We start from the raw sequence: 27,767 nt of genomic DNA on the forward strand, positions 1-27,767 counted from the left end.
CCTTTATATATTTTCTAAATATTGTTCTTCTTTGTTGGACTGTTTTCATGACAGACAAGAAGAAAAATACGTTTAAGAGGTGTGGGAAATGTAACACCGCTTTTCCCTCGTCAGATTGACTCTCTCTGTGTCTTCTCTGTTTGGGAGAAGAACATAATACTGAAAACTTTAAGATTTGTCAGGAGTTTTCTAAACATACTCAAAAAATTAGACTTTTGAGGTTGAAGGATATTCTTTACAATTTGGCACTAAAACCTCTGTTATTGATGTTGAGGTCGATGGCCGCCCTGGTATCGAAACTGGTTGATCCTTCAACATCCAAGAATGTGACTGGCTTTCTCCAGTCTGTAAAGTTGTTTTCTTGTCTCAAACAAAATCTCCATCATTCATACCAGCACTTGGCAGCTGACTGTTTAGTGCTAAATCCACCCCTTGGTTGGCTGAGAGTACAGGAATCCTGAGTGGTTCATGGTGGGTATCAGTGAGGAAAGTAGCAATGTCCTCTCCCCCCCCCCTAAACACTTGACTAAGAAGACTATCTGAAATGGGGAAGGTGTTCTTATTTTCATTTTCACTGCATTTTCAAGTTTCACACTGCTTGAAAATACTACAAAGTAGTTGCCCGCATCCACACACACAGTGCCCACTAGTTTCCTTTCTTCTACACATGCATACTTAAAAAAAAGAGCAAGCCTTTTTTTCTCTCCTCTCTCACAATATAAAGATTTCTGGGATATGTCCTTAGGCTGCAATCCTGTGGATCCCACAGATACTTGGGAGTAAGCCCCCATCAGTTCATTAAGGCTCTATTTGGAAACTGTATAGAATTGTCTGCATTTCTATACAACATTCACTTTATCAGATTTGAAAATTAAGCCATATAGATCACAGACCTGACCAAATAATTTATGCTGCAGATCAGTCCTTTCCATACTACTATCACTCACCAGAAGGGGGGGGGGAGTCTAAAAACCAAAATAACCAACCAAGAGCAAACACAAACTGTTATAAGGATTATAGAGAGAGCTGCAGCTGCTTGACTTTTCTGGATTTCGCTGGTTTCCAAGCTGTGCCTGTTAGGTTGCTCATAAATAGAAGTCAAAAATCTCAGAATTCTAAAAAATTAAAAACAAGTATTTCTGTATTAAAGACACACATTTCAGACAGCATACATTTGAAATTGTTCAGTTAGTAATTTCAGTTAAAATACCATGTTTTATTTGGAAGCTAAAAAACACCTCCCTCCCTCCCGAGAGGTGATTGAGAGAGTAAGAGAAAGACGAGGGAGCTAGCAACAGGCTTTCCTTAAAGTCCCAGAAGAAGGGGGAAGAAAGGAGATGGCTGTTTGTTATGAAGAAAGCTCCCCAGAGGAACTGTCAGTCCACCACATTGCATCCCTTTTCCATCCCATTTTCTAAATCTCTGAAAGTTACAAAGATTTGCTAGTGAAAATTTCGAACAGAAAAAAGGAAAGGAAAAGAGAAAAGCTGCCAGCAAATGCTGGAGAAATCCAATGCTTTATGAGGGCTTGGTTGGACTCCTACATTTTTCTGACCTCCATTTGCTTGCAGCCTGAGTGAACCCATTTTGCAAAAACCACGACCATGTTTCACAAACACTGAAACACCAACAGTGGTGCCCTTTGGGCCAGACCTCCAGTCCGAGGTCTGGTCCTCCACTGGCGGGGGGGGCGCGCTCCAAACTGTCCATAGGAACATAGGAAACTGCCATATACTGAGTCAGACCATTGGTCTATCTAGCTCAGTATTGTCTTCACAGACTGGCAGCGGCTTCTCCAAGGTTGCAGGCAGGAATCTCTCTCAGCTCTATCTTGGAGAAGCCAGGGAGGGAACTTGAAACCTTCTGCTCTTCCCAGAGCAGCTTCATCCCCTGAGGGGAATATCTTGCAGTGCTCACACATCAAGTCTCCCATTCATATGCAACCAGGGCAGACCCTGCTTAGTTATGGGGACAAGTCATGCTTGCTACCACAAGACCAGCTCTCCTCTCCTCTCCTCTCTCAGCTCTCCTCTCCCAGTCCCCCTGAGGTACTAATGTGAGTGGTGCTATGGCGGCTGCACTGCTGGTGCCAGCCCGTGTTGCACTGCCACCGGGCAGCCAAGTGCACAAGACTCATGGCCAGGGCCCCTGCCAGCTTGCATGGCAGGGGGTGGGAGCACGGCCAACGCAGTGTGGGCCGCACCTGCTTGCCTCCACACTCTTTCCAGCCCGGCTTGTTTTGCGCCACACTGTGTGGAAAAAGGCAGCCTGCCTACAGTCCGTCTGCATGCCCGATCTCCCCTAGGCCGGGTGGAGCCGGGGCAGGCCAGGAAGCAGTTCTCCAAGCTGCACACACTCATGGCATTGGGCTGCAGGCATTTTCAAGCAGCCTGCCCAAGCCATGCAATGCCAGAGAGGACAAGGAGCCTGAAGGCAGCCAGTATGGAGGCAGAGTGGCCAGCACTGTGCACCCCCTGCTTGCTGCTCTGTGGAGTGAGCAGCGCCTACCTTCTCTGACTTAGTAATGGAAAGTAGGTGTTTTTCTATCTGTGGTTATCCCCCTACTCTGTATATTTATGGGATGGCTTCTATATATTAGGCACAGGTGTAGGGCAGGGTGGGAGGGCTCTGTATCATTAATTTGAAGTAGATTTTAAAAATAATGTTAAAATCATTTTTTGAATTTTTTTTAAATCAAAAAAGTCCTATAAGTAGCTTAGAAGCTACAAAAACTTCTGGAAGTGAAGCCCCACCCCGGACCATCATTCCACCCCCATGTGGAAGAATATGCCCCTTGCCTTTTGCCCCACCCTTTAGATCTCTTGAAATGGCTGAGCATAGGGTTTTGATACTGAGCACAGATTAGGGTAGGTGGGCTCTGTATCTAATTTAAGTTGATTGGTCAGTCTGTTGTGTTTAAATAATTGTTTGAGTTTTTTAAAAATCAAACAAGAAACAATACCATTGTTTCTGCCATAAAACCATTTGGCTTGTTTTATGGCAGAAAATTACAAAAAATAATAATTCTGGAACTGAAGTCCCTTCCCCCTTGGGTACCAATGGGAAGCTGTGTGAAACCATGGGGCTAGTAGGGGGAGGTGGTGTTGAATGAGAGCCCCAGCAATTCACTAGGTCCAGGCTCCAAAATTACCTAGGTGCACCTCTGAACACCAGCACAATGTGCTCTCTCTAAAAAAATGAGGCTTCCTTCTTCCTTCCAGCCCCATTCAAAAACTGTGCCTGCCTGCCTCCAGATGCTTCTCATCTGTGATCATGCAAATCAATCCTAGCTCAGCCTTTCCTTATTGGCTGAGGCTCCTAGAGGACCTGGAAGTGGCTCCTGGAGGACTAGCCCACATTGTGACAGCAAACGAAAAGCTGATTATTGGCTAGTAGGCTTTTTAATATTAAAACTGGAGACGAAATTCTTATACACTACAGCTGTTGTCCATCAAGGGTCCAGAGTGCACCCTAGCCACACAAACTTCAGTAGGGTCTTGAGAGACAGAGATGATGCTTATGTTTCTGAATTCAAAGTGATGCCTTCAACTTATAGTTGGGTGAGTAACATGGCAGCTGCAGGTACAGATCTTCAGCAGGGGCTCTGCCCGCTTTGCCCCTGCACAGGAGCCACCACTGCTCCAATTAATACACAAACTAGTTATTTTGGAATGGTCCCTCTGCGATCAGTAGAATGTTTTCAAGATTACAGCCTTTAAACACAGATGTGATTCCTGCTGCAGTTCTTATATTCTAGGGCACTGCTGCACATGTGCCATTTTTCCTATGTAGATATGGCAGAAGTCTTTATGGTGTCATGAGAACAGGTGTTTGGAAACTTCTCAGCACTTGCACTCATGGCAGACTAAATTGCATTGCAGTACTTCATACTGTTTCCTGCATGCAGGCAGCTGTTGTGTATAATGTAGTAGTCCGTGGCTGATATCCTGAATAATACTTTGTGTGCGCTCACATAGTGCTAAGCATATGGAGTGCTCTGAAAAAGGTCATACTCTTGCACAAGGGTGCCTGCACTTTGGAAGCATGGTGACTGGTATGGTGGCTAGCACTGTGTTTGTTTAGTTGTTAGAAGCATATAGTGTTAGGATGTCAGCCAGTAAGTCTAGTTTTGCAACAGAGCTTGGACCGACTCCACCTAAATTTTGATTTTGGTTAAGACTCTTTTCAGCCCCTCTTTTGGAACTGCTTTTTGGAGGCTTTCTCCAGTGGCTGTGTGCACAGCCACAAGGACATGCCAAATCATGTGGATCTTTCTCCCCACTCAGAATGGCTCCTAGCTTGTAGGGAATGTGCTGATACTAGGGGAAAGATCATGTTTTTGGCCCAAAGGAGTTAGAGGCCTTGAACATGTGAGCCATGCCACAGGATGAAGCCATAGAAAGGTGGCTCCCTCCTATATTGTGTGAACAGTGTCTGAGTAAAATAAAAACGAAAGGAACAAGTTAGTCATGGTAAAAGACTAATTTATTCCAATGGGATCTGGTCAAAACTAACTTTTTTGATCTGAGCAGATGTATGGTGCTTGTTATAGTTTCCCCCAGATGCATACAAACCGCCTGTCCACGAGCATCCTTTTTGTAGCTTGGATAACATTTTAATGACAATCTGCATTCCCTCAAGTGGATTTTCCCATGGAATTTGCATCATGCCACTGGGGAGACGGGGTTGGAGGAAGGAGGCCGCTGGTTCTGGCGCAGTGGCGGTGTGGTGGGGGGTGTTAATGATTCCTGTTTCCACCTCTTGCAAGAGAACAGGAGAGGCGGGAAGCTGCAGTATATAAGGGATCCGGCATAGGAATCAGAACAGTAGCGTGGGTAGGTTTGGTTCTTCTTACCAACACACACTCCAGTTCTGTGGGAAAGAAGATGCTAACAGTCAAGATACTGGAGAGTAAAAGATGGACAGTTTGCTCTCTGAATGGGCTTACAGTCTGGCTTTGATAGGCTGGGCCTGAATTCTGACTTTGGACCTGAGTGAGAGGAGTGCTAAACCCAAAACCCCTGCTAACTTGGCAAAGAGGCACCTTTTCAATGTGGTGATTCTTTTTATTGAGCAGGGGGAGAATAACTGGCCCTATCCACCCCCAGCACAATACCTCCAGTGACTGTTGCTGGTGTCTATTTTATGTTTCTTTTTAGATTGTGAGCCCTTTGGAGACAGGAATCCATCTTATTTGTTTGTTATTTCTCTATGTAAAGCACCCTGAGCCATTTTTGGAAGGGCGGTATAGAAATCGAATAAATGATAATAATAAAGAATAATGAAAAGTCTCAGTAGACCAGTAGTAGACCAGTAATACTCAGTAGACCAGTAATACTTATTCAGGCCAATTTGGTGGGTGGGGGTGGGGAAGCATAACACATTATTGCTGTCGTTATGGTCAATAATTTCTTATCTTTGATGAAGCAATAATATTTTTTACAGATGCCTGTCCACGTACTATGGAGACATAGCAAGCCTCAGCCTAAGATTTCTTAGATCCTGATATGTTTGCTGATACGTTTGCAGAAGCATTTAAAATATTTTTGGTTAGAGTATTTTTTGGTGTTTTGTTGATTACAAAATCTCAACTCCTAAAATTACCTCCTTTTTGTTTTGTTGATATGCCTTATGTTTCTAATGAAGGAGCTGTGATTTAATGTCCCTCTCTTTTTCCAGAAGTTGCTTATTGGGGCATGTTTTATGCCTGTCCAGATATCTGGACTGGACAGGGATGAAGTCTTTGAAACAGAATTGTGCTGTATTGAAAAATCACCCTCCCCCCAAATATGTCAGCTATCTAATTTTCTGGACCACACCCTAATGACATCATATAGCAAAGATGTCTTCAGTATGATTTTATAGAATCCAGATTTAATTTACTCCAGCTGCCTTGATGGAGTTAGGCAGTGTGGTTTCTTACTAAACCAAGACAAACTATTGTGTGAACTGGAATTGCTATATATGTATTACTTTTACTCAATATGAAGCATGGATAGGAAAAAGGGTTTTGAAAACTTAGGCTTTTTCCTGTCCCAGTGTTGTGACGATTTGAAAGTTTACTTCTTGTGCTTAGATCCTTGTACTTCAAAGTAAGATGCAATTCTATAAATTAGCACGCGTAGAACACCGCCGCAATTTTAAACTTGAACTGGGCAAAATTCGTTTGCAATTCACTACTGAGTGAATGCTGACATGAACGTATGAGGGATACAATTTTTTGTAAAGTTAGTCCACTGATTACTAATTTGAATCAAAAGCTCTAACCTTGTTAGCATCTGGACTTATTTCCATAATAACAACCCCTTCAGAACCTACAAAGTAATGAATAATTGACAACAAATGAAATGTTTTGATAGTTGTCGGCACAAAGCATGTTTAATGTTTTGTGTTGCTTCCTAGCTAATTATGTAGATGACACATTTGTCAGACCTTGACTGCCATTAGAAACGTGTTTCCAGAGGGGAGAAAAACAGGCTATTCATAGAGTAATTAACTAGAATGCTCAATGACCTGTGAGAGATTCAAATGGCTGCCAGTTCAGACATTGTTTTGTTACAGAAGCAGAGGGGTAATTAAAATTCCAAATTACAGTGCTATGATGAAGCATTTGTTTGTTGACAGTATACTCTTACTCTAGTTTGTTAATTCTTTTTTTAAAATGGCTTCTAATCCATTTTATAGCTTTAGGAGTTCTGTCTTTGAATTTACTGACAACTAATATTATGGTAAATTGCTCTTCCGAGGAGTACTGCGGGCTTTGGCAGTTTCATGGGAGCACAAGGTGGGTGGGATAGAATAGCAGCTCTTTTTGCTAAACTGACATACCATGTGCTGTCGCCGAAATGCCACTAAACGCAGCCCATCTTGTGAAATGATATGTTCATAATTCTGCATGGAACAAGATGTCTAGTTGCAGGAGCAAAGGATTCAGAGAAAGGGATCATAATCAAACAAATTGAGAAAGGTGTCTTAAAACATTATGGCACAGCCCTAATAGAAACAGCACAGCAATGAGCATCGTTTAGGCAAACATGCCGAGAAACAGATGTAGTTGGAGGGAAAGAAGTGGCGAAAAGAGAGGAACGTAAAAGAAAAATGTGAAAGAGGAGACCTAACCCCTAGAATGAAGAATGGGATTTTTCCACCCTAGGGTCAGTTATATCTTTTTCCTAACAAATGTCTGAGGCAAAAATGTACATAAAGTGCATGATATGTTTCTCGCATATAGCATGGAATTGGTGAAAAGAGGCCAAGGTGGTAAAGTTTCCTTCCTAACAATGAATTTAATGCAAGCCCAAGTGAAATATTTATTTACTTTGCCAAAAGTGAGAATATGATTCTGTTAAAAAGATCTGACAGAAGTAACATGGTGTTTGATGCAGGAAAGCTGACAGCGGCATGGAGTGAGCGCTGATTATCCTGAAGACACTGTCAGCTAGGATTGATTTCTACTTTCTCCCTTTATGTAACGGTTCCTGTAATACAGCTGACCCCAAATCACGTTACCTTGTCATCTCTCTGAATGGATCAGGAAGAGATGAGCTGAAAATAGCTAGGCACTGACCTTGAACTTGCCAGAACAGTGAGAAGTGACAGTCGCTCTGTTTGTGTGTGTGTGTGTGTGTGTGTGTGTGTGTGTGTGTGTGTATGAGAGAGAGAGAGAGAGAGAGAGAGAGAGAGAGAGAATTTCATGTTCAAAGACAGCCAGGATGCTTTTCAGTCAAGTTCACTGCGGCAGCACAAGGGGGCAGAGCAGCATTAGAGATTACAGGTAAAACAAATATTAAAGTTGCTTTTCTTTCATGCTGCAAAAGTGCTGGCCAGTGCCAGTTTCCACATCAATGAAGTTTGCTATAAAAACGGTAGAAGGCTTGAAAACCTGAGTAAAATATGAACCCTTCTGCTGAATAATTCAAGTAGAACCTTTTGATAACCTCTTATACCTTGAAACCCATGTTCAAGTGTGTCAGTGAATGATACATAAAACTCTAGTATTTTGTTTTTGAAAATAAAATGTCAAATGATATCACAGTGGCTGGCTATATGTATGCACTCCGTAGTATACTGTATTGCTGAACTGTCTTCCTTTCAAAGCTAAGGTGAGAGAGAATAGACAAATATGAAATTCCACGGTATATTTTCCAAATTGCCATTTAGAAATTATTATTTAGCTATCGTCTTGAGGCGCTTCTCACATGCAAATTGTACTTTACATTTTACATCTAATGTACCATCCATGTCAGCTTTAGAAATGACCCACCAACACATATTATTCTTTTTTTAATCACATATCCATTTGTTGCCTAGAAATAATGGTTATTCTGTTAGTTTTCTCTTTTCAGTTTGATCTGTTTAATGGTCAATTGAAGCTTAGCATCAGTATCCAAAACCTTTTGTATGGAGGTCTCCACAGTGAAACACACTTAAAGCTGATACCTGTAAAGGATTTGCCTGATATATATTTTAAGATTATTCTTATTCTTGTCATTGGAACTTCAGGCAGGAAAATTTCCCCCCGAAATAAGTTTGGTCACAGTCTTTTTCTTGACTTGGCAAGCAGGCTGTGGATAATATGAGGGCATCCATGGCTTCTCAAAAGGTTATGACTATTGGTCATCATCTAAACCTTAAATACCTTTTATCTGAGGCCTTGAGTGCAACATGCATGCCCTATTTTAAACTTGCTTTGCAAGTCCTAACTTCTCAGGATGTCCAGGTGTCTTCTTAAATATACATGTTGGATTTTAGCTTGGCAATTTAGATGTGGAGCTATCACATACCTTAATTTGGAACATAAGCAATTCTCTGTAGAGTTTGCTAGACTCATTAGGTACAACCTGGGTCAAAGGTGTGGGCTAGAGTAAAACTTGCCCTAAGAGATTTGTTCCTGCAGTGTGCGAGGCTTTTAATAAAGGACCCTATTCCCTGATGCGCTGGAAGTGAGTTTATCACTACCATCTGTTTAATTGCCCTCTCAGTTTTCTTTGGGGAATAGTCTTTGAATCACATGTTTCTTTTAAAAGACTGAGTAAAGTACACATGCATTTCCAAGGAGTATATTAAAAACTGATAAACAGCAGCATCTCTGAACAGTAAAACTCAAGGAAAACAATTTTTTAGATGAATGTTGTTTGTTTGTTATCAGCAAATGCAGTGCTAGTTGTACAAGTAAATAAACAGGTTTTTAAAAAAGTTTTTCCTCTCTTTAAATGGTTGATTTTTCACTCCTATCTCATAATTTCATATTAAGCACAGTTTATAGAAGTAGAAACCCTCTTAACAAGGAGAGGTATGTATATCACAGAAGTTTGTCTTAAAGAAACAAAGGGCACAGTTATAGCTTGAAAGATCCATGTATTTTAAGGACAGCTGGGACTTCTGTTGTACGAACTATAAATGGAACCCCAAACTCTGTGACAGGTTTCTCAAACCAGAGAGAGCGAGAGCAGGAAGGCAACAAATGTTTCATTCAAACTAATCCCAGAACTATTTTGCCAATAAAAACATTTCAAAATGTGCATTTCGTTGTATAGTATGTGCTAGTGATGCACTTCTCTCCTGACTTGTGCAGCAGAGTGACAGTTCCCAGGCTCTTTACTGGGAGGTATCCCATGGGTGTAAAGTTGGAGTATAAACATGACCTCAGAAAATGAGGCTTTTCCCACGATCACTGGAAAGCTTAGCCAGCTTTCCAGTGATCGTTGGAACCACCCAGCTTGCCCATGAGCCCGGTGGTTCCATGGCGGCTAGCCCGCCTAGGAACCTTGCTCTTAAACGAGGTTAACGGAGCACTTGCTCCATTAACCACGTTTCTGCGATTGTGAGATGCCTCAGTGCGGTTTCGCGCTGCAACGACTCTCGAGGAGACCCTCACCAGGAGGCTTCAACAAGCCTGCTGGCCTCGGGGGTCTCTCCAGGATGCCCCCTGCAAGCGTGTGGGGAATCCTGGGACTGCCGGGGGCCGCGCAGCCCCTGATCTCCTCCGCCCCTACCGGCTCCGTGTGGCTGGCCAATCTGGCCGCTCAGGGACAGCTCCCTGCTCATGTGTGGGGAAAGCAGGCTAAGCCCACTTTCCTTGCACAAACCCTGGCAGCGCTTCACACTAATCGTGTGAAGTGCCTCATAATGTTCTGATACCCAGTCCCAGTCATGTTGCAATTGTGAAATTAAGTATAGATAGGTACTCACATTGTCTCTGCTACCAGTAACGAGATACTATTATAGCCATGTATACTATATTTTTGTATAATACATACCATGAGGGAAAGCTTGGCAGCATGGTAACACTGTACATTTGTAGATCTGCCCTGTGGTGGGAGCAAATCCATTATTTGAGAGAGAAGTTTGAAATTATGTTCCTTTAGAACAGGGATTCTCAAACTTGGGTCCTCAGGTGTTATTGGACTTCAACTCCCATAATCCCCAGCCTCAGTGGCCTTTGCTTGCGGATTATGGGAGTTGAAGTCCAATAACACCTGAGGACCCAAGTTTGAGAATCACTGCCTTAGAATTATCCAGATCAATTTGGTCCTAACAGTGCTAAAAGTGGATAAAGTGCTAGATGTGGCCTAAGTACACCTGGGTTCAAATCCTAGCCTAGTTCATTGCAACTCGTTCATTCTCTCTCAGGCTAACCTTCTGCACATGGTTCTTGTGAGGAGGAATGGGATCACTCCCATGGAATCAAGCTACTTGGAGAAAAGGGTGTAAATATGCTAAAATCAGTTGCTCTGTTCTTGTTTTTCAAGGTCTGCATGCCTAATAAGAATATCTGTAAACACTATCTAAACATCAGTTTGATCTTCAGGAATTGCCGTGTTGAACATAGGCAGGAAATACTGATCAAAAGAAGTGATGGCAATGAGGAATATCTCTTCTCTCCGTTTTGTTTCATTCTTTGATTAAAATTGGGACAATCAGTTCCCTCCCATCTACATGTCACACTCAAAATGCTATTAGATTAGAAATATGTAGGTACTGAAACTGAGAAGATTTGATCAAATTTCCCACAGCTAGTTTTGGGCACCTGACACGCTTAGTTTCCCACAGGGGAAAAGAAGGCTCTGTTTCTTTAAATTCCCAATGAGAAGGGACATGTGTCTCCTTGCATTGAGTTACATTACATCACTTCATGTGGCACAAAGTGACCCAATGCAACGTGACAGGAGAAGTAAAGAAAACAGATTATTTTAAACCTTTATTTATATATTTCCTTGACTCCTGTTAACAACAGGATTGTAATAAAGATATTATGGAGATGTGAAGGCAAATAATACAGACTATGGAATTGCTCGATGCCACTTAATAAAATAAAATTAAAACAGGTATTGTGTGCTACTAGCCAACACCTTGTTTGCTGAAAGACCCTTATTAAATAAAGCATAATCAAATGAAGCAGGTTTCATTTCTGCCTGAAGCAAGCAACATTCTTCTTGACATCTTATAGATCATTCTTCCTACATAAAAGATGCAGCATCAGTTCTGATAACTATTAACCTTGCTTAGATTTGTCTTGCTGAATCCTACTGAATATGCAACTGAACCATTGACTGAACATGCATCCAGCAGTGGGTTGCTGGTCATATCTGTGCTCCAGTCAGATCACTGCTGATAGCCTGGCCTATGCTTGAATTACAATGAATCCAGAGAGGAGTTACTGCTTTCACGACCAGCCCTCAGCTACGATTCTAAGGAGGCTACAGGGCCCATATTTGGCAAAACCTGGGAGGGATCGGGATGGAACTTGTTGCTTTTATTAAGGGTCTCCCTACTTCCCAATTCAAATACTGGATTCATGTTCTGAATATTTGTTCAGTAGATGGGGAAATTGGAAGGAGCCTTAATCTCCCTGCTCCTCTCCTGTACTCCTAAAAACTACCAGTGATGGTTTGCCAATACAGGTGGCCCTTGTTATCTACGGAGGTTCTGTTCTCAGCTACAACCACAGATAATGAAACCATGGATGATGAGATCTTAACCCTATGGGGATGGGGGCGGGCGTGTTAGGAGACAGGAATGAGAGAAATAAAGCACTGTACCATACTCTGCAGGTTTCCAGCTGTCCAGCAATGCCAAACCCCCAATTCTGCCAATTTTTGGAAAAAAAAAATTGTGAGGATTAAAAAAACCCCAAATGGCTCTGTTCAGCAAAATCGTGGCTGGAAAGGTCCTTGGAAGGCATTTCCGACCACACAGGAATCGCAGACAGACAATTGTTTACTCTTTTTCCCCAACCGTATATAATGAGGTCGGGCCTCCATTGGCTGACCATGGACACACAAAACTGTGGGTGTCAGGACCACGGATAACAAGAGCCTGTATGTTGACTGAATTTTTGACTGGGCACATGTAGTACCCAAATTCAAAAATTCTGCATCTGTGTGCAGTTTGTCATCAATTCCAGCTGGATCAGGGACATATTGTACAAGGTATCTGATGTTCCTTTATTAAATAATTTCTGTTTTGTGGGCATTAATAACAATAATTAATAATATTTTGACTACTGTTAGTCTTACTCTTGTATGGTAATGCTATCAATCTTGGCTGATGTTCTGAGAGTCTTACTGGAAATAATTTAGCTAAGGCCCCAATTAAGAGTAAATCAGGTTGACTAAGGCATTTGGACCAGAGCCTGGCTAAAGGCTTGCCATGAAAAGTGCTTGGAAAGTGGGGAAGGGGAGGCAGAGGAGGGAGAGAAGTGATGAGGAGACTTAGAATGGCAAGAGGTTAGTTTGCCTATCCTTCCTGGAGAGGTTGCACGTTGTTAGGAAGGCCTAAAAGCGGGGACAGGCAGGAAAGCGGAGAAGAGAAGTGAGGAGTGGAGGGCTACAAATCACGTATATGAGAAAACAGAGGATAGTAATCCAAACAGATTTTGTGGCCATGTGCTTTGGCCAGAGGTAGATATACTTCAAAATGTGCCCTGGGGCAGTTTCCAAGCCATTCTGCCTACCCAGCCGGTGCCAGATTCCATGAAAGACAAAGAAGTTTATTGCTACTTGAACTTAATTACTCTGAGTGTAGCTTGCCCATCAAAAGCCAGAGTAAGCTATGCAAATGTGGTGAATGTGGTGAATAGAGCTGTGCTTAGTTGACTATCTTAAGACCAGGATGTCTTCCAGGAGTTAAAAGGTTACACATACATAGTTTTTATGGGCCTCTCCATTGAGTCCTTGCCAGCCAATTTGTTAATTCATGATGAGTTGGGAAATGTGTTGCTTATCTGTGTTACCCCAAAGACTACTTTACTGTTATCTTTTTAGGCAAGGAGATTCCTGCCATCAGTGAGTTACTTTTGAAGTAGGATCTGAATAGCCTGGCATACCTCATTATCAAGGGGTTGGAGCATCCGTTTCAGTCTTGTTACCTACTAGACCTGAAGGCACGCTGCCAGCGCAGCCTGTGCTTATCGATCCATTTGGAGCCAAATCTTTTGACTAGGCAAGGTAACGTGTGCACTAAGATCATAAGGCAATGATTCAGTGTGGCTGAAACATTTGAGTAGAAGGGTACTCTCTGTGCTACACTGAAATAGGGCTTACTGGCATCAAATCCTTTATCAACAGTGGGTCAACTTGACAGTATGTGCACCCACACATGATTAGGAATGTGTGCACTCACATCTCCCCCCCCCATTTCTGTTCTCATAATTGTCCGGGGTTAAGACTTCATCCAAATCCCCCCTCACAGGCTGAATACTACTGCATGTGTGGGCAGGGCAGGTTATTGTGTATTATCCAAACTGGCCCAAACTCAACTAAACATGCATTTTGGCTCTTTTGACTATCAGTGGTATTAGGCATTAACTAGATTAGGCATTAACTTCACATGTGTGCAGCAGTGAATGTGGCTAGAGAGGTCAACAGGGAAACTCTGTTAGAAGTAAAGGGCCCATCTTTTATGAAGATATTCAAGCTAGTTGTAGTGGGAGACTGTGACTTTCTGCAGAATGATAATGTTTACCAGGAGACTAACATGAACAGTTTGTAAGAAAGGGGAATGCAGGTCTGCAATAAAAAGATCCATGATCTTTCCATACAGAAAAAATAATGCTAGTAGCTAGTAATGGTGTAAAACAAGGGCCAGCAACTTTTTAGAAATAGAATAGATTGAACTGGGGGGAGGGGGGAATGAAAGGCCAAAACGTCATAGGAACACAGGAAGCTACCTTCTACAGAGTCAGACCATTCGACCATCTAGGTCAGTATTATCTACACTGACTGACAGTGAAGCTATCCCCACGATCAGTAGAAAGCAGACTAAGGGAACTTAGCCCACTTTCTACTGATCATCAGAACCCGGTGGTTCCAAGGCGGCTAGCCCGCCTAATCCCACCCCTTAAACAACGAAACAAGTCGAACCCCTACCGGGAGGCTGCAGCCAGCCTCCCAGCCTCGGGGGGGGGGAGTGTCTCTACAGAACGCCTGGTGCACTCACGCGGGGCATCCTGCAACTTCTGGAGGCCCGGTGGCCCCTGATCCCTGCAGCCTCCGCCGCCTCCAAGATGGTGCCGGCAGTTGTGTGGGCAGCTGATCTGGCTGTCCAGGGCTTGGAGGCTGTTCATCTGCGGGGAGAGTAGGCTAAGCCTGCTCTCTCCACAGACCCGCCAGACGCTCTTCTCACTAATCGTGAGAAGAGCTTCAGTGGCTCTCAGGAGCCCTACTTGGAAATGCCACGTATTTAACTTGGGACCTTCTGCATGCAAAGCAGGTGCTCTACCACTGAGCTGTGGCACCATCCCCAGTGGACTACTGGCATATTAGACTGTTCTTCTTTCTACGCACTTTGTACTACAATATACAAAATGAGGAAGTGAGGGAGGAAGGTCAAGACCAGAGAACCTATCTCCCTTCAACCTGGTAGATTAGAGGGAAACTGGGGATGGAGCCATAAATTCTTCTGTCTCAGGTTTCTTGCAAAAAATAAAATGTATATTTTTCTAAGATGGTTTATTTTCCAGAAAAAAACATAAGATGATTATATTTCCCCTTTTGAGGAAAAGGTGTAAAATATTTAATTCAGCCAGTTGAGAATTCTGGCTTAAAATTCATCCTTACCATTTAATACTGATTTTTTGGGAAGTATCTCTGAACATTGAATTTCAAAAGCAATGTTTTATTTTTTTTAAATAAAAAACATTTCACTTCAGATTCTGAAAATTTTCTGAACATTTAATTTTAGCCATAGTCTAGATCATCATAAGACAACTCCACTGGCAACCTATTAAAATATAGCGGCATTTTAGTGGGGTTTCATTAAGTAGATGGGACATTGCATGTTGGAGCAACCTTCATGCAAGCCTTTCAGAAGGATGCTGAGGATGCCAGTGAGCTCACAGCCAGGCCCAGTCATACAAAGGGTATCTTTTTAGATAGGAGCTGTATATACATTGGGCAGCATCCATACTAGTCTTGTGCTAGAGTAAATGCTGTGCAAGCCTAAGGACATAGTGCAAGGTTGTTGTGAAGAAAGAAAGCTCTGTCCCAGATTAGTCCTTGTGTTAGTGGAAGGTGGCACACTAGCCGTAGCACAACATTGTGCATTAGATCATTGTTGCAGAGCCTATTCCACTGCCTCTTGCACTACCTTTTGCACAAGCTCCTGTATGTCCTTGAGAAAGTTCTGCTAGTCCAACCTGAAAGCACTGCAGTTTCAAAGAGTCATTCCCAAGCTTCATTAAGGATGCTAGCTGTTGCTGGTGAGTTTTGTGATCATGGTGGCTCCAAAACATGCTGCTGCAACTGTGCCAGCCATGCATATAAGCAAAAGTGCCTAGTGTCTTCACAGGATGGCACTTCCACATGGGCTTGGCCACAAGGCCATGTCTTGCATTTTCAGGCTTGACACAAGGACCACTGACTAATGGTGCCAGTGTGTGTACACAAATATAAATATAAATTGACTTGCACGTCAATATAGATTGATGTTGTATATGAAATGTATGCTGGTTACTCAGCATGCAACTGAATGTGTAAACTGACTGAGAACATTGTTGGATGTGATGATTGAATGTTCCATCATATAAACATACGAAACAGCCTTATACTGAGTCAAATCATCGATCCATTGAGTTCAGTACTTTCTGCACCCTGACTGGAATCGCTTTGCAGGATTTGAGATCGATATCTTTGCCAACCCTGCCTGGAGGTACAAGGCTTTGAACAGTGAACCTTCTGCATACAAAGCATGGGCTTTGCCACTGAACTGTGGCCCTTGGTTTAGCTCTGATGGCCACTTCACACGTACAAATCAACATCAGCTGATAGAGTCTTCAAGTGGTCAACATTTCTTTGCATGTGTAGGGCTCTAGATTTTCTTTTAGAAGTGATGCCATTTTTTGGAAGGCAAAGTATTCTGTATTGAATTCTTTGCATAATGCTGTGATGGCCGATGGACCCTTGATGTACTTTCTTATAATCAGAAAGTTCTTATACTGGGGGATGGGGGGGGGAATTCCCTAACAACTAGTGTTACTTTGATAAAATTTGTACCTAGGAGAGTCTAAATTGCATTAATGTATAAAACCAGACTGCCTATTGTTGCACTTATTAAAGCAGCAACTGAAATGATATCTTCCTTCTTGATCTTCAACCAGAAACTCTTATCCAGAAGCTTTGTTTTACATTAAAGACACTAATGATTGTCTCCACAAAGTGAGCCGCTTTACAGAGAGAAAGTTGATAATCACCTTTGATAGCTCTTCATTCCAACATCATATATAGCCATGAAATGCAAGGCAAGCATTAACAGACCTCTTTAATAAAAAAGAGGATCGATGCCCAGTATTAAACATGATTTAGTTTGTGTGCTACTTTTTAAAGCTTGATTTTTTGTTATACCTTGGAAGATGCAGAGGAATGCTTCCCTTACTTCCATCACACACACACACACACACACACACACACACACACACACAGTTGTGTTCAGTGTGTGTGTTTGTGTGTGCGTTCATGCATGTGTGCAGTGGAAGTTTCTTACTGTTTCTTGTTTTTTTTTAAAAGAGGGGTGTGAATCAGAAGGGACAGTCCATGCCCATGAGTACATGTAGGTATGTGAGACAGGTTAGCAGTAGTTTTATTCTTCCAGTTGACAATGGCTGGGCCATCCAGAGTGAGGGATGGTGAAGAGGTTTGCATCAACAATCATCGTCCTTAACTGTTCCTAAAATAATAAATGGCAGCCATTTTCTTTTTTGGACGAAAGTAAAGATATGTACTAAAGGTTTCAGAGTGAATATCATTTATTTGTCCCACAGAATTCAGTGGGAGTCCCTGAGAACTAAGCTAGATCATCAAGTGCCAGAAGGTCAAACCACAACTCTTGAAGGCCAACATGCTGGCTTCCTGATGCCTGCAGGTCTGCAGCTTGAACCAGGGCAGTAGCACTATAGCCCATCCTCGTAACCCCGATCCCCAGGGAATTGATTCCATGGTTCTGCCTGTCATAAATCTTACAGATATCCTACATTTCTTCAGTCTGGGCAGCATATTGCCAAGGGAAATCAGAAGGCTATTCCTCTGCACCCACCCAGTCACTCACTGGGTGCAGGGCAACTGCTAGCCAGACATCCAACCATATCCTTCCTCCTTCTACTAAACAGTCCTAAGGTCTGACTGAGAAAAAGCTCCTTTCTGTATAGCTAAATTTTTCATCTGTATAGGACCATTGAGGTGTATCTAGGGAAAATAGCGCCTAGGGCAAACACTGAAATTGCGCCCCCTGTCCAAACATCTGACACCCATCTTTCAGATAACTTCACCATAATATCAGCTGAAAAATACAAGTCAAGCTCGTTAATCTTGTAATATTTCAAAAACTATTTAGCAGTGGATGTAGCCAGACCAAAAAATGCTGGAAAACTACAAATTTCAGTATGCTGGGGCTCATGAAATACCCAAATACTATGTGGAGGTGTACTTGGAAAACTAAACAGAAGTGCCTGTCTAATTCTATACTATGCATTGTAGCATCACTATTACATATGTTTTAAAAATAAATGGAGAATTTGACTTGTCCCAGATACTCTGAAAATAATTAAAGGATATACAGAGAAAACTGTGTCACTGCTTGGAATATATTCTAGTATTTCAGAAAGACAGTTAAAATGAGAGAAAGAGAGCAAGAAACTCCCAGTGGGCCTTAATACTAAGGATTCCGTACTGATTCAAAGACAAACTCATCATGGCCACTAAAAACAAAATGGCCTCTGTGCATGCTCAAATGGCCCCTGTGAGGCCTGGCATGGCCTAGGGCCTCACAGAGGCCATTTGAGCATGCATGGTGGCCATTTTGTTTTCAGCAGCCATTTTTTAAAAAAGAAATTAATTATAAAAAATTGCACCCCCCTTAGAGTGGAGTCCGGGGCACGTGCCCTGCCTGCCCCACCCTAGATATGCCCCTGCAGTCATGCTAGGTTTGGATCTCATTGCATAGTCATGCTGTTGAGGCAGTAGGGCAAAGAGAAGATGGTGGGAATTGCTATTACAGGTGCTTATGCTGAAACATTCCCATTAAAAACTGATACCCACTAACTACAATCAGTCCTGAATACCAGCAACTGTCTAACAATTTGAAAAGTTAGAAACAACAGCTTGAAAAGATATGTATTAATTGGGGTATGATTTAAATTGGATGCGACAAGGTTCCAGTAATTTTAATCCTTTTGGAGTGAGGTCAGAAACCATTCAAAGAAAATGTACTTCTAGAAGGGAGCATAGGTTCGTAAGGCACCACAAGTACCAACTCTATATCCTATTGGAATGGCTAATCTGGGGCTTAAGTGGAGGATGCAAGGGATCATCTTTCCGTCAACTAGTAATGGGCATAAAGCACTCAAGCAGGACATTGAACAAGTTAAGCAAATTCAGGAAGGATTATGTACTAGCCATGCACAAGATGGCTAGTAGACATGGAAGTCTGCTAAGAAAAGGCAACAAAGAATTGTTATGAGCGCAGAAGGAGAAGGAAAGGTGGAGGTCTGCAGGATTTTATCAGCATTACATCAAGTCCATATAGAACCCAGGCTGGGTTTAGAATTGTGACACCTTGCATTGTCTATATGTTGAGAACATTTGGTGGAAAACACACCATGGACCGCTCCCCCCCCCCCGGATTCTCACCATTCATTATTTATTACAGTTTTAGTTTCAGGTTTCGAAAACAATTAAGGAGAACGTTTAGTATGAAAATTACTGTAATTGCTTGTTAATTGAGGTTATCTGCTTCACATTATTCAAAAAGCAAATTGTGTTGACACTTTACCCAGAAATGATTACTTAATAAACAAAGGCAGAATGCATCACAAATAGAACACGGCTGTCTGCTGATGGCTACATTCATCTGGTAAGAACTGTTCCAGGAAAGACATTGGAGAAGATGTCTTTCCATTGTTTAAATTTACAATAACAATTGAAATACTATCTTCTTGGATTCCAGTACATGGTACATTTCACTTATAGAAAGACGCTTTATTTGCATACAAGAAATATGACCACATAAAAAGTCTGAATACTTGATACACCACAATGTCCGTGTGTCTGACTGAATCGCTTCTTGCAAAATGCCAGAACTTCAGCACTACTTAGACCTTATGTTGTACTTGCATTCTGTACACTTGTACATGTTTGTGTGTGGATGACTATACCTACATTCTTCAAATGCAAGATACCAGTAGGAACTGTGATGCTGTACTTGTGTTCAATATAACATGTGATTAAGAACAAAGACAAAACAGCACAAGCAACCAAAGGAATATTCAGGGGAAACAAATTATCCAGCAATGAAGGTGCATCAAAACAATGTAGTCATTGCAGATCTCTTAAAAATTCAGTGGGAATAGACTAGACTTCAGGCGAGGAAGTTCCAGAATCTAAGCACAGCAACTAAGAAGTATCCACCAATTGTGCCTCAGACAATGACCTCATTCTCACAGGGGTTTGAATCTTGGTTTAATATGGGTTACTGACATGTGGCTTGCTTATTGTGTAAGTGCTATAGAGCATGCACTACATAATATAAGGAACACTACACAACATCTCCTAAGAAATGGTTCCTTTGTTCTGTTTCATTTTATAGAACTTGTAGGCTTAGGAATGCTTGTAAAATCCAAGGCACTTGAAGCCTGAAAAGCTGTTCACTCCAGTGTGTTGAGGTCACTATTAGACATGCTGATTGACATTTTGTTCTTGACTAAACTTTGCAATAATTTCCCTTTGCCTTCTCCTCACCACAAGCTTGTTTCTTTAGGTGGAAGGCTGGTTCGACTCTCCTTTCCCCCAGATGAGTGCTTGACTATAGAGTGCTTTACTTTGTTCTAAACTGCCCAGAGTCATAAGTTTTGGGCGGTATAAAAATATGTTTGAATAAATAAATAAATAAATAAATAAATAAATAAATAAAGCAAGCTGTGAGCGTGGACCACGCTCCAAGGCTATCTACGTGGCGGCACTGGGATGACACATCCTGGCCTCCAGATATCCTACAACGCACCTTGTGGCATGTGTGGTGCATTGGGGGATCCCCCAGGTGACAGGTACTCTAGGCGTCTGTCTCTGTGTCCGCTGGGGCTGAACATAGCCCCAGGTAACACACAATCCCAGAACCTGGGTTAAGAGCTGGGCTAGGTGGCACTGCTCCACCAAGATCAAGCACAAATTCAGCGGTTCTCATGTGCAGTGTAATCCAGGCAGGGCTTCCCTAGCCTGGGTTAGGGTGCATGTGAGAACAGCTTTTAAATGTGTTTAACATGATTAGGATTGGCTTATCCTCGGAAGGCCCCAATTCAGGTCAGGAATAGGTGCTGGTAATGGAGGTGGAGGTTAGCCTTTTCACAAATATTTCCTTTCCAAAATCAAACCCACTCCCTCAGGAAGCTACCATTTGCCTCTGAAACCACTGCTTGCATTTAGCATTTTTGGTAAGAAATCAGCACCAGAAAACAATGGTTTTTCTCTCCATGCCACGAACCCAACTTTCCTGCATGCCACAAACCCACACCTGCATTTTCTTAGAAAGTGAGAATGCCAGACCAAACTTGTGCCCCTTGCATTGGATTCTTAGAAAGCAATAAACTGTGCATTGATAAGCGCTTGAGAGTAAGTTCTAGGCAAGCGGTTTCTCAGCATCCAGATATTCCCACAGACTTCTATATTCTTTTACAGTGGCATCTCACACAGAGATGAGAGAGTAAGCAGGGACCTTGTGCAACTTCTACAGTTCCACCTGCTGGCCAGCTCTTGCATTCTGAGATTCATTCACCACTTTTCAATAGTACTAGAATAGAAAAGGGTGAGATAACCTCAACAAGCAAGAGCTGGCTGGCAGATGGTACTGCAGAATTTGTGCAAGGTCCCTTCTAGCCATTTGATTGTGCATGGGACCTGCTGGAAAAGATGAGGGATCTGTTGCAATGTGGATGCTGAGTAACCACTTGTCTAGAACTTGTTCACAAACTCTTCTCAACATGCAACTTATTGTCATCTGGCAGAACACTTTGCCTGCTTTCTCATTTTAGAAAGTGAGCCTTGCTTTGGTTTGATTGTGACTGAACTATAAGCTCATTCACACAACCAAAGTGGGGAAGGAAGGATTATGTGCCTTCCCTCACACAATCCAGGGCTTTGTTGTCCGTGCACTCCACATGAACAGTGTGGTGGCAAGACAATTGGCGATTGGGGGAGAAGGAAGCTAGGCCTCCAGATATCCCACAATGCACTGCATGAGCAGAGTGGTGCATTGGGAAGGCTCCGTTCTGCCCAGCTGATCCTCCCCCCCCACCTCTATGACCAAGATGGCTGCCAGCAGCCTGGGAGCAGCTGCTGGAAGTTCAAGCACTCATATGACCAGGAAGTGAGGTAGGAGACCTGCGCGCATCCTCTTTCCTCATTTTAAACCTGGGTTAAAAGGCAGGGCTACCCAAGGGAGCAGCAGCAGAATTGGGAGTGAACCCAGCACTTCACATGACCCTTCTTCGAGTAGCCCTGTCCTATCCCTGTAGGGCTGATCATGTGAATGACATTTGACTGTATTAATTTTACATAAACAGGCAAACTTCATTACTTGCAGAACCACTATTTGCTGTTCCGCATATTTGCGGGTGTCTAATTGACACCCGATTTCATTATCTGCACATACAAAAGGATTAAAATCCACATATCTGTGGTTCCTAGAGAGCCAGAAGTGACGGTGGAGGTCACTTCCAGCCACCATTTTTTCAGGAAGAACCATTTTGTAGCTCATTTCTTTTTAAAAAATCACCTCCCCCAAGATTTTTCAAGTGGGGGGGCATCTTGCTGTTTTGGGGGGCATTTGTTGGTATATGTAGACCCCCTGGAGCATGTTACAGTAAACATTTTTCATTATTTTCAATTCCCCCCGTTATTTTTTCATCTTTTTTATCCATTCTGGAACCTAATCCTCCATTTCCCATAGGCATAATGCCTCATTACTCACGGTTTCGTTACCCACGGTAGTAGGCGAGGAACTGAACCCCTGTAAGTGATGAGGTTTGACTGTATAGGCAGCACATGCGTAAGAAAATAATTTCTTACAAGGCTCTCCATCTAGAAAATAAAGTAAATTGTTTTCAAAATAGATACTGAAAATGCTTTCTGGATGGAACTGTCCATGTTAAAACCAGCTGAAGGGAACGTTAAAATCGCACCCACACTTATCTGCAATCACATCCACACTTATCTGAAAGTGGGATTTCTGAATAAACAAACATAGAATCTGACTGCATGGGTACTTTCACGTGACAATAAATTCTGTTTTTGCATGTTCCAGGATTGTAATATGTATGCAAAGGGCAAGAATTTACATTTGATTTTGACATGCGTTTCTTCTATATATGTATGCTGCATTAACAACATTCAGACATGCTCACAAACTACACAAGACAAGCTCAAAAATGTTAGTATCACATGGAAAAAATGGCCTGAGGCCACATTTACTGAACGCAAGATCACTAGTTTTATATTCAGTAATTCAAACTGGTTTGGTAAATGATTCAATGCAGTAGAAATTTAACAGAAGCATCCTTCAAAGTGTGACTGAAGGAAGGATGCTGGTAGATTTCAAAGGGGGAAGGTTAATATTGCTAGAGATAATAGGACACATCAATATTTAATGATGTGCTTTTGCTTTCAGTTTAGGAACATGCTTTTAATAAATGCCCCCACAGTGTTACCTACACATTTCCACATAATGTATTTACCCACATGGAGTCTACACCACTAGTCAGATTTCAGAAGCTGATGGTTTCCTGATATTCCTTTAAATCAGGGCTGCTCAACTTCAGCCCTCCTGCAGATGTTGGCCCACAACTCACATAATCCCTGGCTATTGGCCTCTGTTGCTGGGGATCATGGGAGTTGTAGTCCAAAAACAGCTGGGGGGTTTAAGTTGAGCAGACCTGCTTTAAATGATGCATCATATTTTTGCCATAAAACCCAGGGATGGGCCCCATATTACATTTTACTCTTTCGCTTCTATATTAAGAGGTAACAGTAACATCAAGAGATAGTTACAAGGATGCATTTAAATAGCAGTTAATAGTAACTGACTATTGGTTAGCCTGAGACAAAATCAGAGCTCTAAGTAGTTGTGCAGAAGTGGAAATTCAGCATATGTACCTTTTCTCTCCTCTTTATGAAAAGATATACCTGTCAAAATGCCTTTTCTATGCTAAGAATTAACTAAAGGTGTCCGCAACACTACACTGGCGCAATATAGGAACACATATGGATAACAAGTATCCTGGGGCAAACTGATCTTTTCTGCTGGGATACCATCAGAAACAAATCCCTGCATGCCTGATTTCTGATTAGGGCTGGATGTGTGTGTGCCAGGTGACTGCAAGCACCTCTGGCCATAGAGATGTCAGAATGCCACACTGAATCAGTGGCACTTTTGGACTTAAGTGGAGTCTGATTTGGAAGAGGAGGCAGAGACTGGGGTTTTTTATTTGCAGGTAGTCATGTAGGTCTCCCCTGTAAACTAGGCAAAGAGGAAGCTTTTAACATGCCGTGTCTCTTATATTTAGCAGGGGGTAGCAATTGTCCATTTCCACCCCAGCCCAGTGCCTGTAGCCAACCTCTTGTTTTTTGTTTTAGATTATGAGCCTTTCAGGAACCCACCCTGACACCCCTCTCGAGTCCAGCGAGGTGATTTGTTTTTATATTGTTTTATAATAACTTAGTCTCCAGGTTCTGGGAACGTATTCAGTTTTTACTTTCTTTTGCTGCCACCATATGATTATTTATTACCCTGCTCTCAGTACTCAATACCTTGGTTACGTAGCCTCGCTAGCACAGAATAGGCGTATATGTGCAGTGTACAAATGAAACAAAACTTGATGTGTAGAACAAAAACAATAATAAGTTTATTGTTTACAAATTATTGGAATAAAGATCTCTGCAAGGCAGGGCACATAAACTTCTCTACAAAGTTGCTAAGTACGTCAGCTGTTTAACTCTGAGTGGTTTTCCTTCTTGATAAAATGTAATGTTGAGGACGGTGATATAATTGCAACAGAGGTAAATAAAACTTGGTTTGCAGACTTATTATTTATTTGTTTTTTTGTTTATTTACTTTTATAAACCGCCCCATCCAGAGGCTCTGGGTGGTGTACAACTTAGTGAATCAACTCAGACCTTCTTGTCTTCTTTCACCAGGAGGTTTTATTTCAGGGCACCTTCCTCATTCAAGGTTTCTTTCCCAGGCTTAACACTCCTCCAGTTTTAGAGCACTGCCCCAGTGTACTGCTGGTTCCACAATCTCCATACATTCACCATTCAAGTCTCACACAAATCCCATAACAATCTCTCTTGTTCAGATCACATAAACCAAACTCTCTGCTACCCTCTGTCCAACCTCTCACTCCTAATAATCAGCTACAGCTATCTCCAACTATCTCCAAATCCAACTGTCTTCTTCTGGCCAACTGTCCTTATTTAGATCCCTCCCCCTGAACATTCCATGCCTGGTTGTTATGGCAACACACATACTCACACTCTCCAGCTTGCTTGCTTGCTTGCTTGCTTGCTTGCTTATTTATTTATTTATAGAACTTATATACCACCTACTATAAAAATCTCTAGGCAGTGTACAGAATTAAAACATAATATAAAATATAAAACATTTAAAATTAATAAAGAAATTAAAATCATAATAGCTAAAAACACATTAAGATTTAAAAATTTAGTTTCATTTAAAAACCAAATTTAGGAAAATAGGTACGTCTTCATGGTCATCCTAAAAACAAACAGAGAAGGAGATGCTCTTATTTTAGCAGGGAGCGCATTCCAAGGCCCTGGGGCAGCCACAGAGAAGGCCCGGTCTCGAGTTGCCACCAAATGAGTTGGTGGCAACCATAACTGGACCTCTCCAGATGATGTTAATAGGCGACAGGTTTCACGACAGAAATGGTGCTCTCTTAAATACCCTGGACCTAAGCTGTTAAGGGCTTTATAGGTAATAACCAATACTTTGTATTTCATTTGGAAACAAATTGCCAGCCAGTGCTGTTCTTTTAGAATAGGTGTTATATGGTCCCTTCAGGTAAACCCAGAGACCAATCTGACTGCCGCATTCTGTACCAGTTGTAGATTCCAAACTATGTAGAGTGCATTACAGTAGTCAAACCTAGAGGTTACCAGCATGTGTACCACTATTTTAAGGTCATTTGTCTCCAGAAATGGATGTATCTGGTGTATCAGCTGAAGCGGATAAAAAGCACTCCTAGCCACAGCCTCAACCTGAGCAACCAGGGAGAGTTTGGGATCCAGGAGCACTCCCAGACTATGAACCTGATCTTTTAGGGGGAGTGTAACCCTATACAGAACAGGCAGATCTAAACAATCTCTTGGATCCCGACCCCCAACAGATAGTTCCTCTGTCTTGTTTGGATTCAACTTCAGCCTATTATCCCTCATCCAGCCCAATATTGCTTCCAGGCAAGCACTTAGGGGGGTCATGCCATTTCCTGATGAAGTTGGTATGGAGAAATAGATCTGTGTGTCGTCAGCATATTGATAGCACCCCAGACCAAGCTTCCTGACAATCTCTTCCAGCGGTTTCATGTAGATATTAACAAGCATTGGAGACAGTATGGAGCCTTGTGGAACCCCACACTTTAGCTCTCGCTTTTCAGAGCAGCAGTCTCCAAGCAACACCATCTGGAATCTGCCAGAGAGGTAGGAATGGAACCACTGTAAAACAGTGCCACTCAATCCCACCTCTTTAAAGCAACCCAACAGGATACCATGGTCAATTGTATCGAAAGCCACCGAGAGATCCAAAAGAATCATCAGAGTAACACTCCCTCTGGCGATTGCCAGTTGGAGATCATCCATCAGGCCGACCAAGGCAGTCTCATCTCCATAGCCCACCGAAAGCCAGTCTGGAAAGGATCTAAATAATCTGTGTCATCCAAAACTGCCTGAAACTGAGAAGCAACCACTTGCTCAATCATCTTGCCCAACCAAGGAAGATTAGAGACAAGTCTGTAATTAGCTAACTCTGAAGGATCCAATGCAGGTTTCTTCAAATAAGGTCTAATAATAGCCTCCTTAAGACAAGGAGGCATCCTGCCCTCCCTCAGAGAAGCATTTATGATATTTACAAGACCCTCTCTGACTGCCAGGTGAAATGAGCCAAGTTGGCCAAGGGTCAAGAGAGCAGGTGGTGGGACATACAGTCCGAAGCTGTTTGTACACATCTTCAGAAGTAACAAACTGAAAATGGTCCAATACAATGTTACAAGAGGGGTTGCTGGGCACCTCTACAATGGACTCTGCAGTAACTGTGGAGTCAAGTTCAGCATGAATACAAGGTATTTTATCTGCAAAAAAGTTGTTTAAAACGTCACAGCGAGTTTCAGATGGTTCCAAATTCAAATTCAAGGCGGAAGGGGCATGAACTAGCCCCCCCCCACAACCCTAGACAACTCAGCTGGACATGAATTTGCAGAAGCAATGTGGGCAGAGAAGAACTGCTTCTTTGGCATCCGCACTGTCCGAGCATAGATCCTCAAATGAGCGCTGTGTTGCAATCTATCAGATTCACACCATGCCTTCCTCCGCTTGCACTCTAGTTGTCTACCTTGCCGCTTCAGCTCCCGCAGTTCATCTGAATACCACGGGGCTGACTTTAAGCAGGTCGGAGGACGCTTTGGAGCGATTGTGTCTACCGCTCTAGTAAGTTCATTATTCCATATTTGCACTAGAGCATTGACAGAATCACTAGCAGAGCCAGCTGGAAACCCTTCCAAGGCTCCTTGGAATCCTATTGGATCCAATAACCTTATTGGGTGGACTAAATCGAGCGTGTGACCTGAATCATGTGTTGGACCAGAGACCACTTGGGATAGGCCCACAGTCATGGCCGGTATGAACTCCTGAGCCGCCCCTGACTACCCCGTCCCAAAATGGACATTGAAGTCCTCCACCACCAACAACCTGGTCCACTCCAATGCCAGCTCAGCAACCAGGTCTGTCAGCTCAGTTAGGGACTCAATTGGACAAAGGGGTGATCGGTATACAACAGAAGTCCCAATCTATCCTTGGTCCCTCAACTTAGGAACACACATTCAATATAGGCCAGCTCCCTGACTAGGAATCTGGTAAGGGAAATAGTATTCTTGTAGACCACAGCCACACCACCTCCCCACCCACATCCTCTCACCTGCTCCACAACAGAGCAACCCATTGGGAGGACCTGGGACCAAACCAGGCCACTAGCCTCTCTCGACCAGGTCTCCATAATGC

General features: G+C 42.6%; 1 protein-coding gene across 9 annotated transcripts in view; it reads left to right on the plus strand.

The window, feature by feature from the left end:
- Nucleotides 1–27,767, plus strand: part of ARHGAP15 (Rho GTPase activating protein 15) — a 609,462-nt gene that overhangs the window by 24,728 nt on the left and 556,967 nt on the right. Inside the window, exon 1 of one of the 9 annotated variants that reach the window (XM_053285789.1) lies at nt 6,890–7,154. The exons of the other annotated variants lie outside the window; for them this stretch is intronic. Coding sequence (XP_053141764.1) covers nt 7,134–7,154 — 21 coding nt within the window. The 5' untranslated portion in view covers nt 6,890–7,133. Of the gene's footprint in view, nt 1–6,889; nt 7,155–27,767 lie in introns of those variants that run through there. 9 annotated transcript variants of the gene reach the window in all.

The sequence above is a fragment of the Hemicordylus capensis genome, chromosome 1 (assembly GCF_027244095.1).
Source record: "Hemicordylus capensis ecotype Gifberg chromosome 1, rHemCap1.1.pri, whole genome shotgun sequence".
NCBI classification, from domain to species: domain Eukaryota; kingdom Metazoa; phylum Chordata; class Lepidosauria; order Squamata; family Cordylidae; genus Hemicordylus; species Hemicordylus capensis.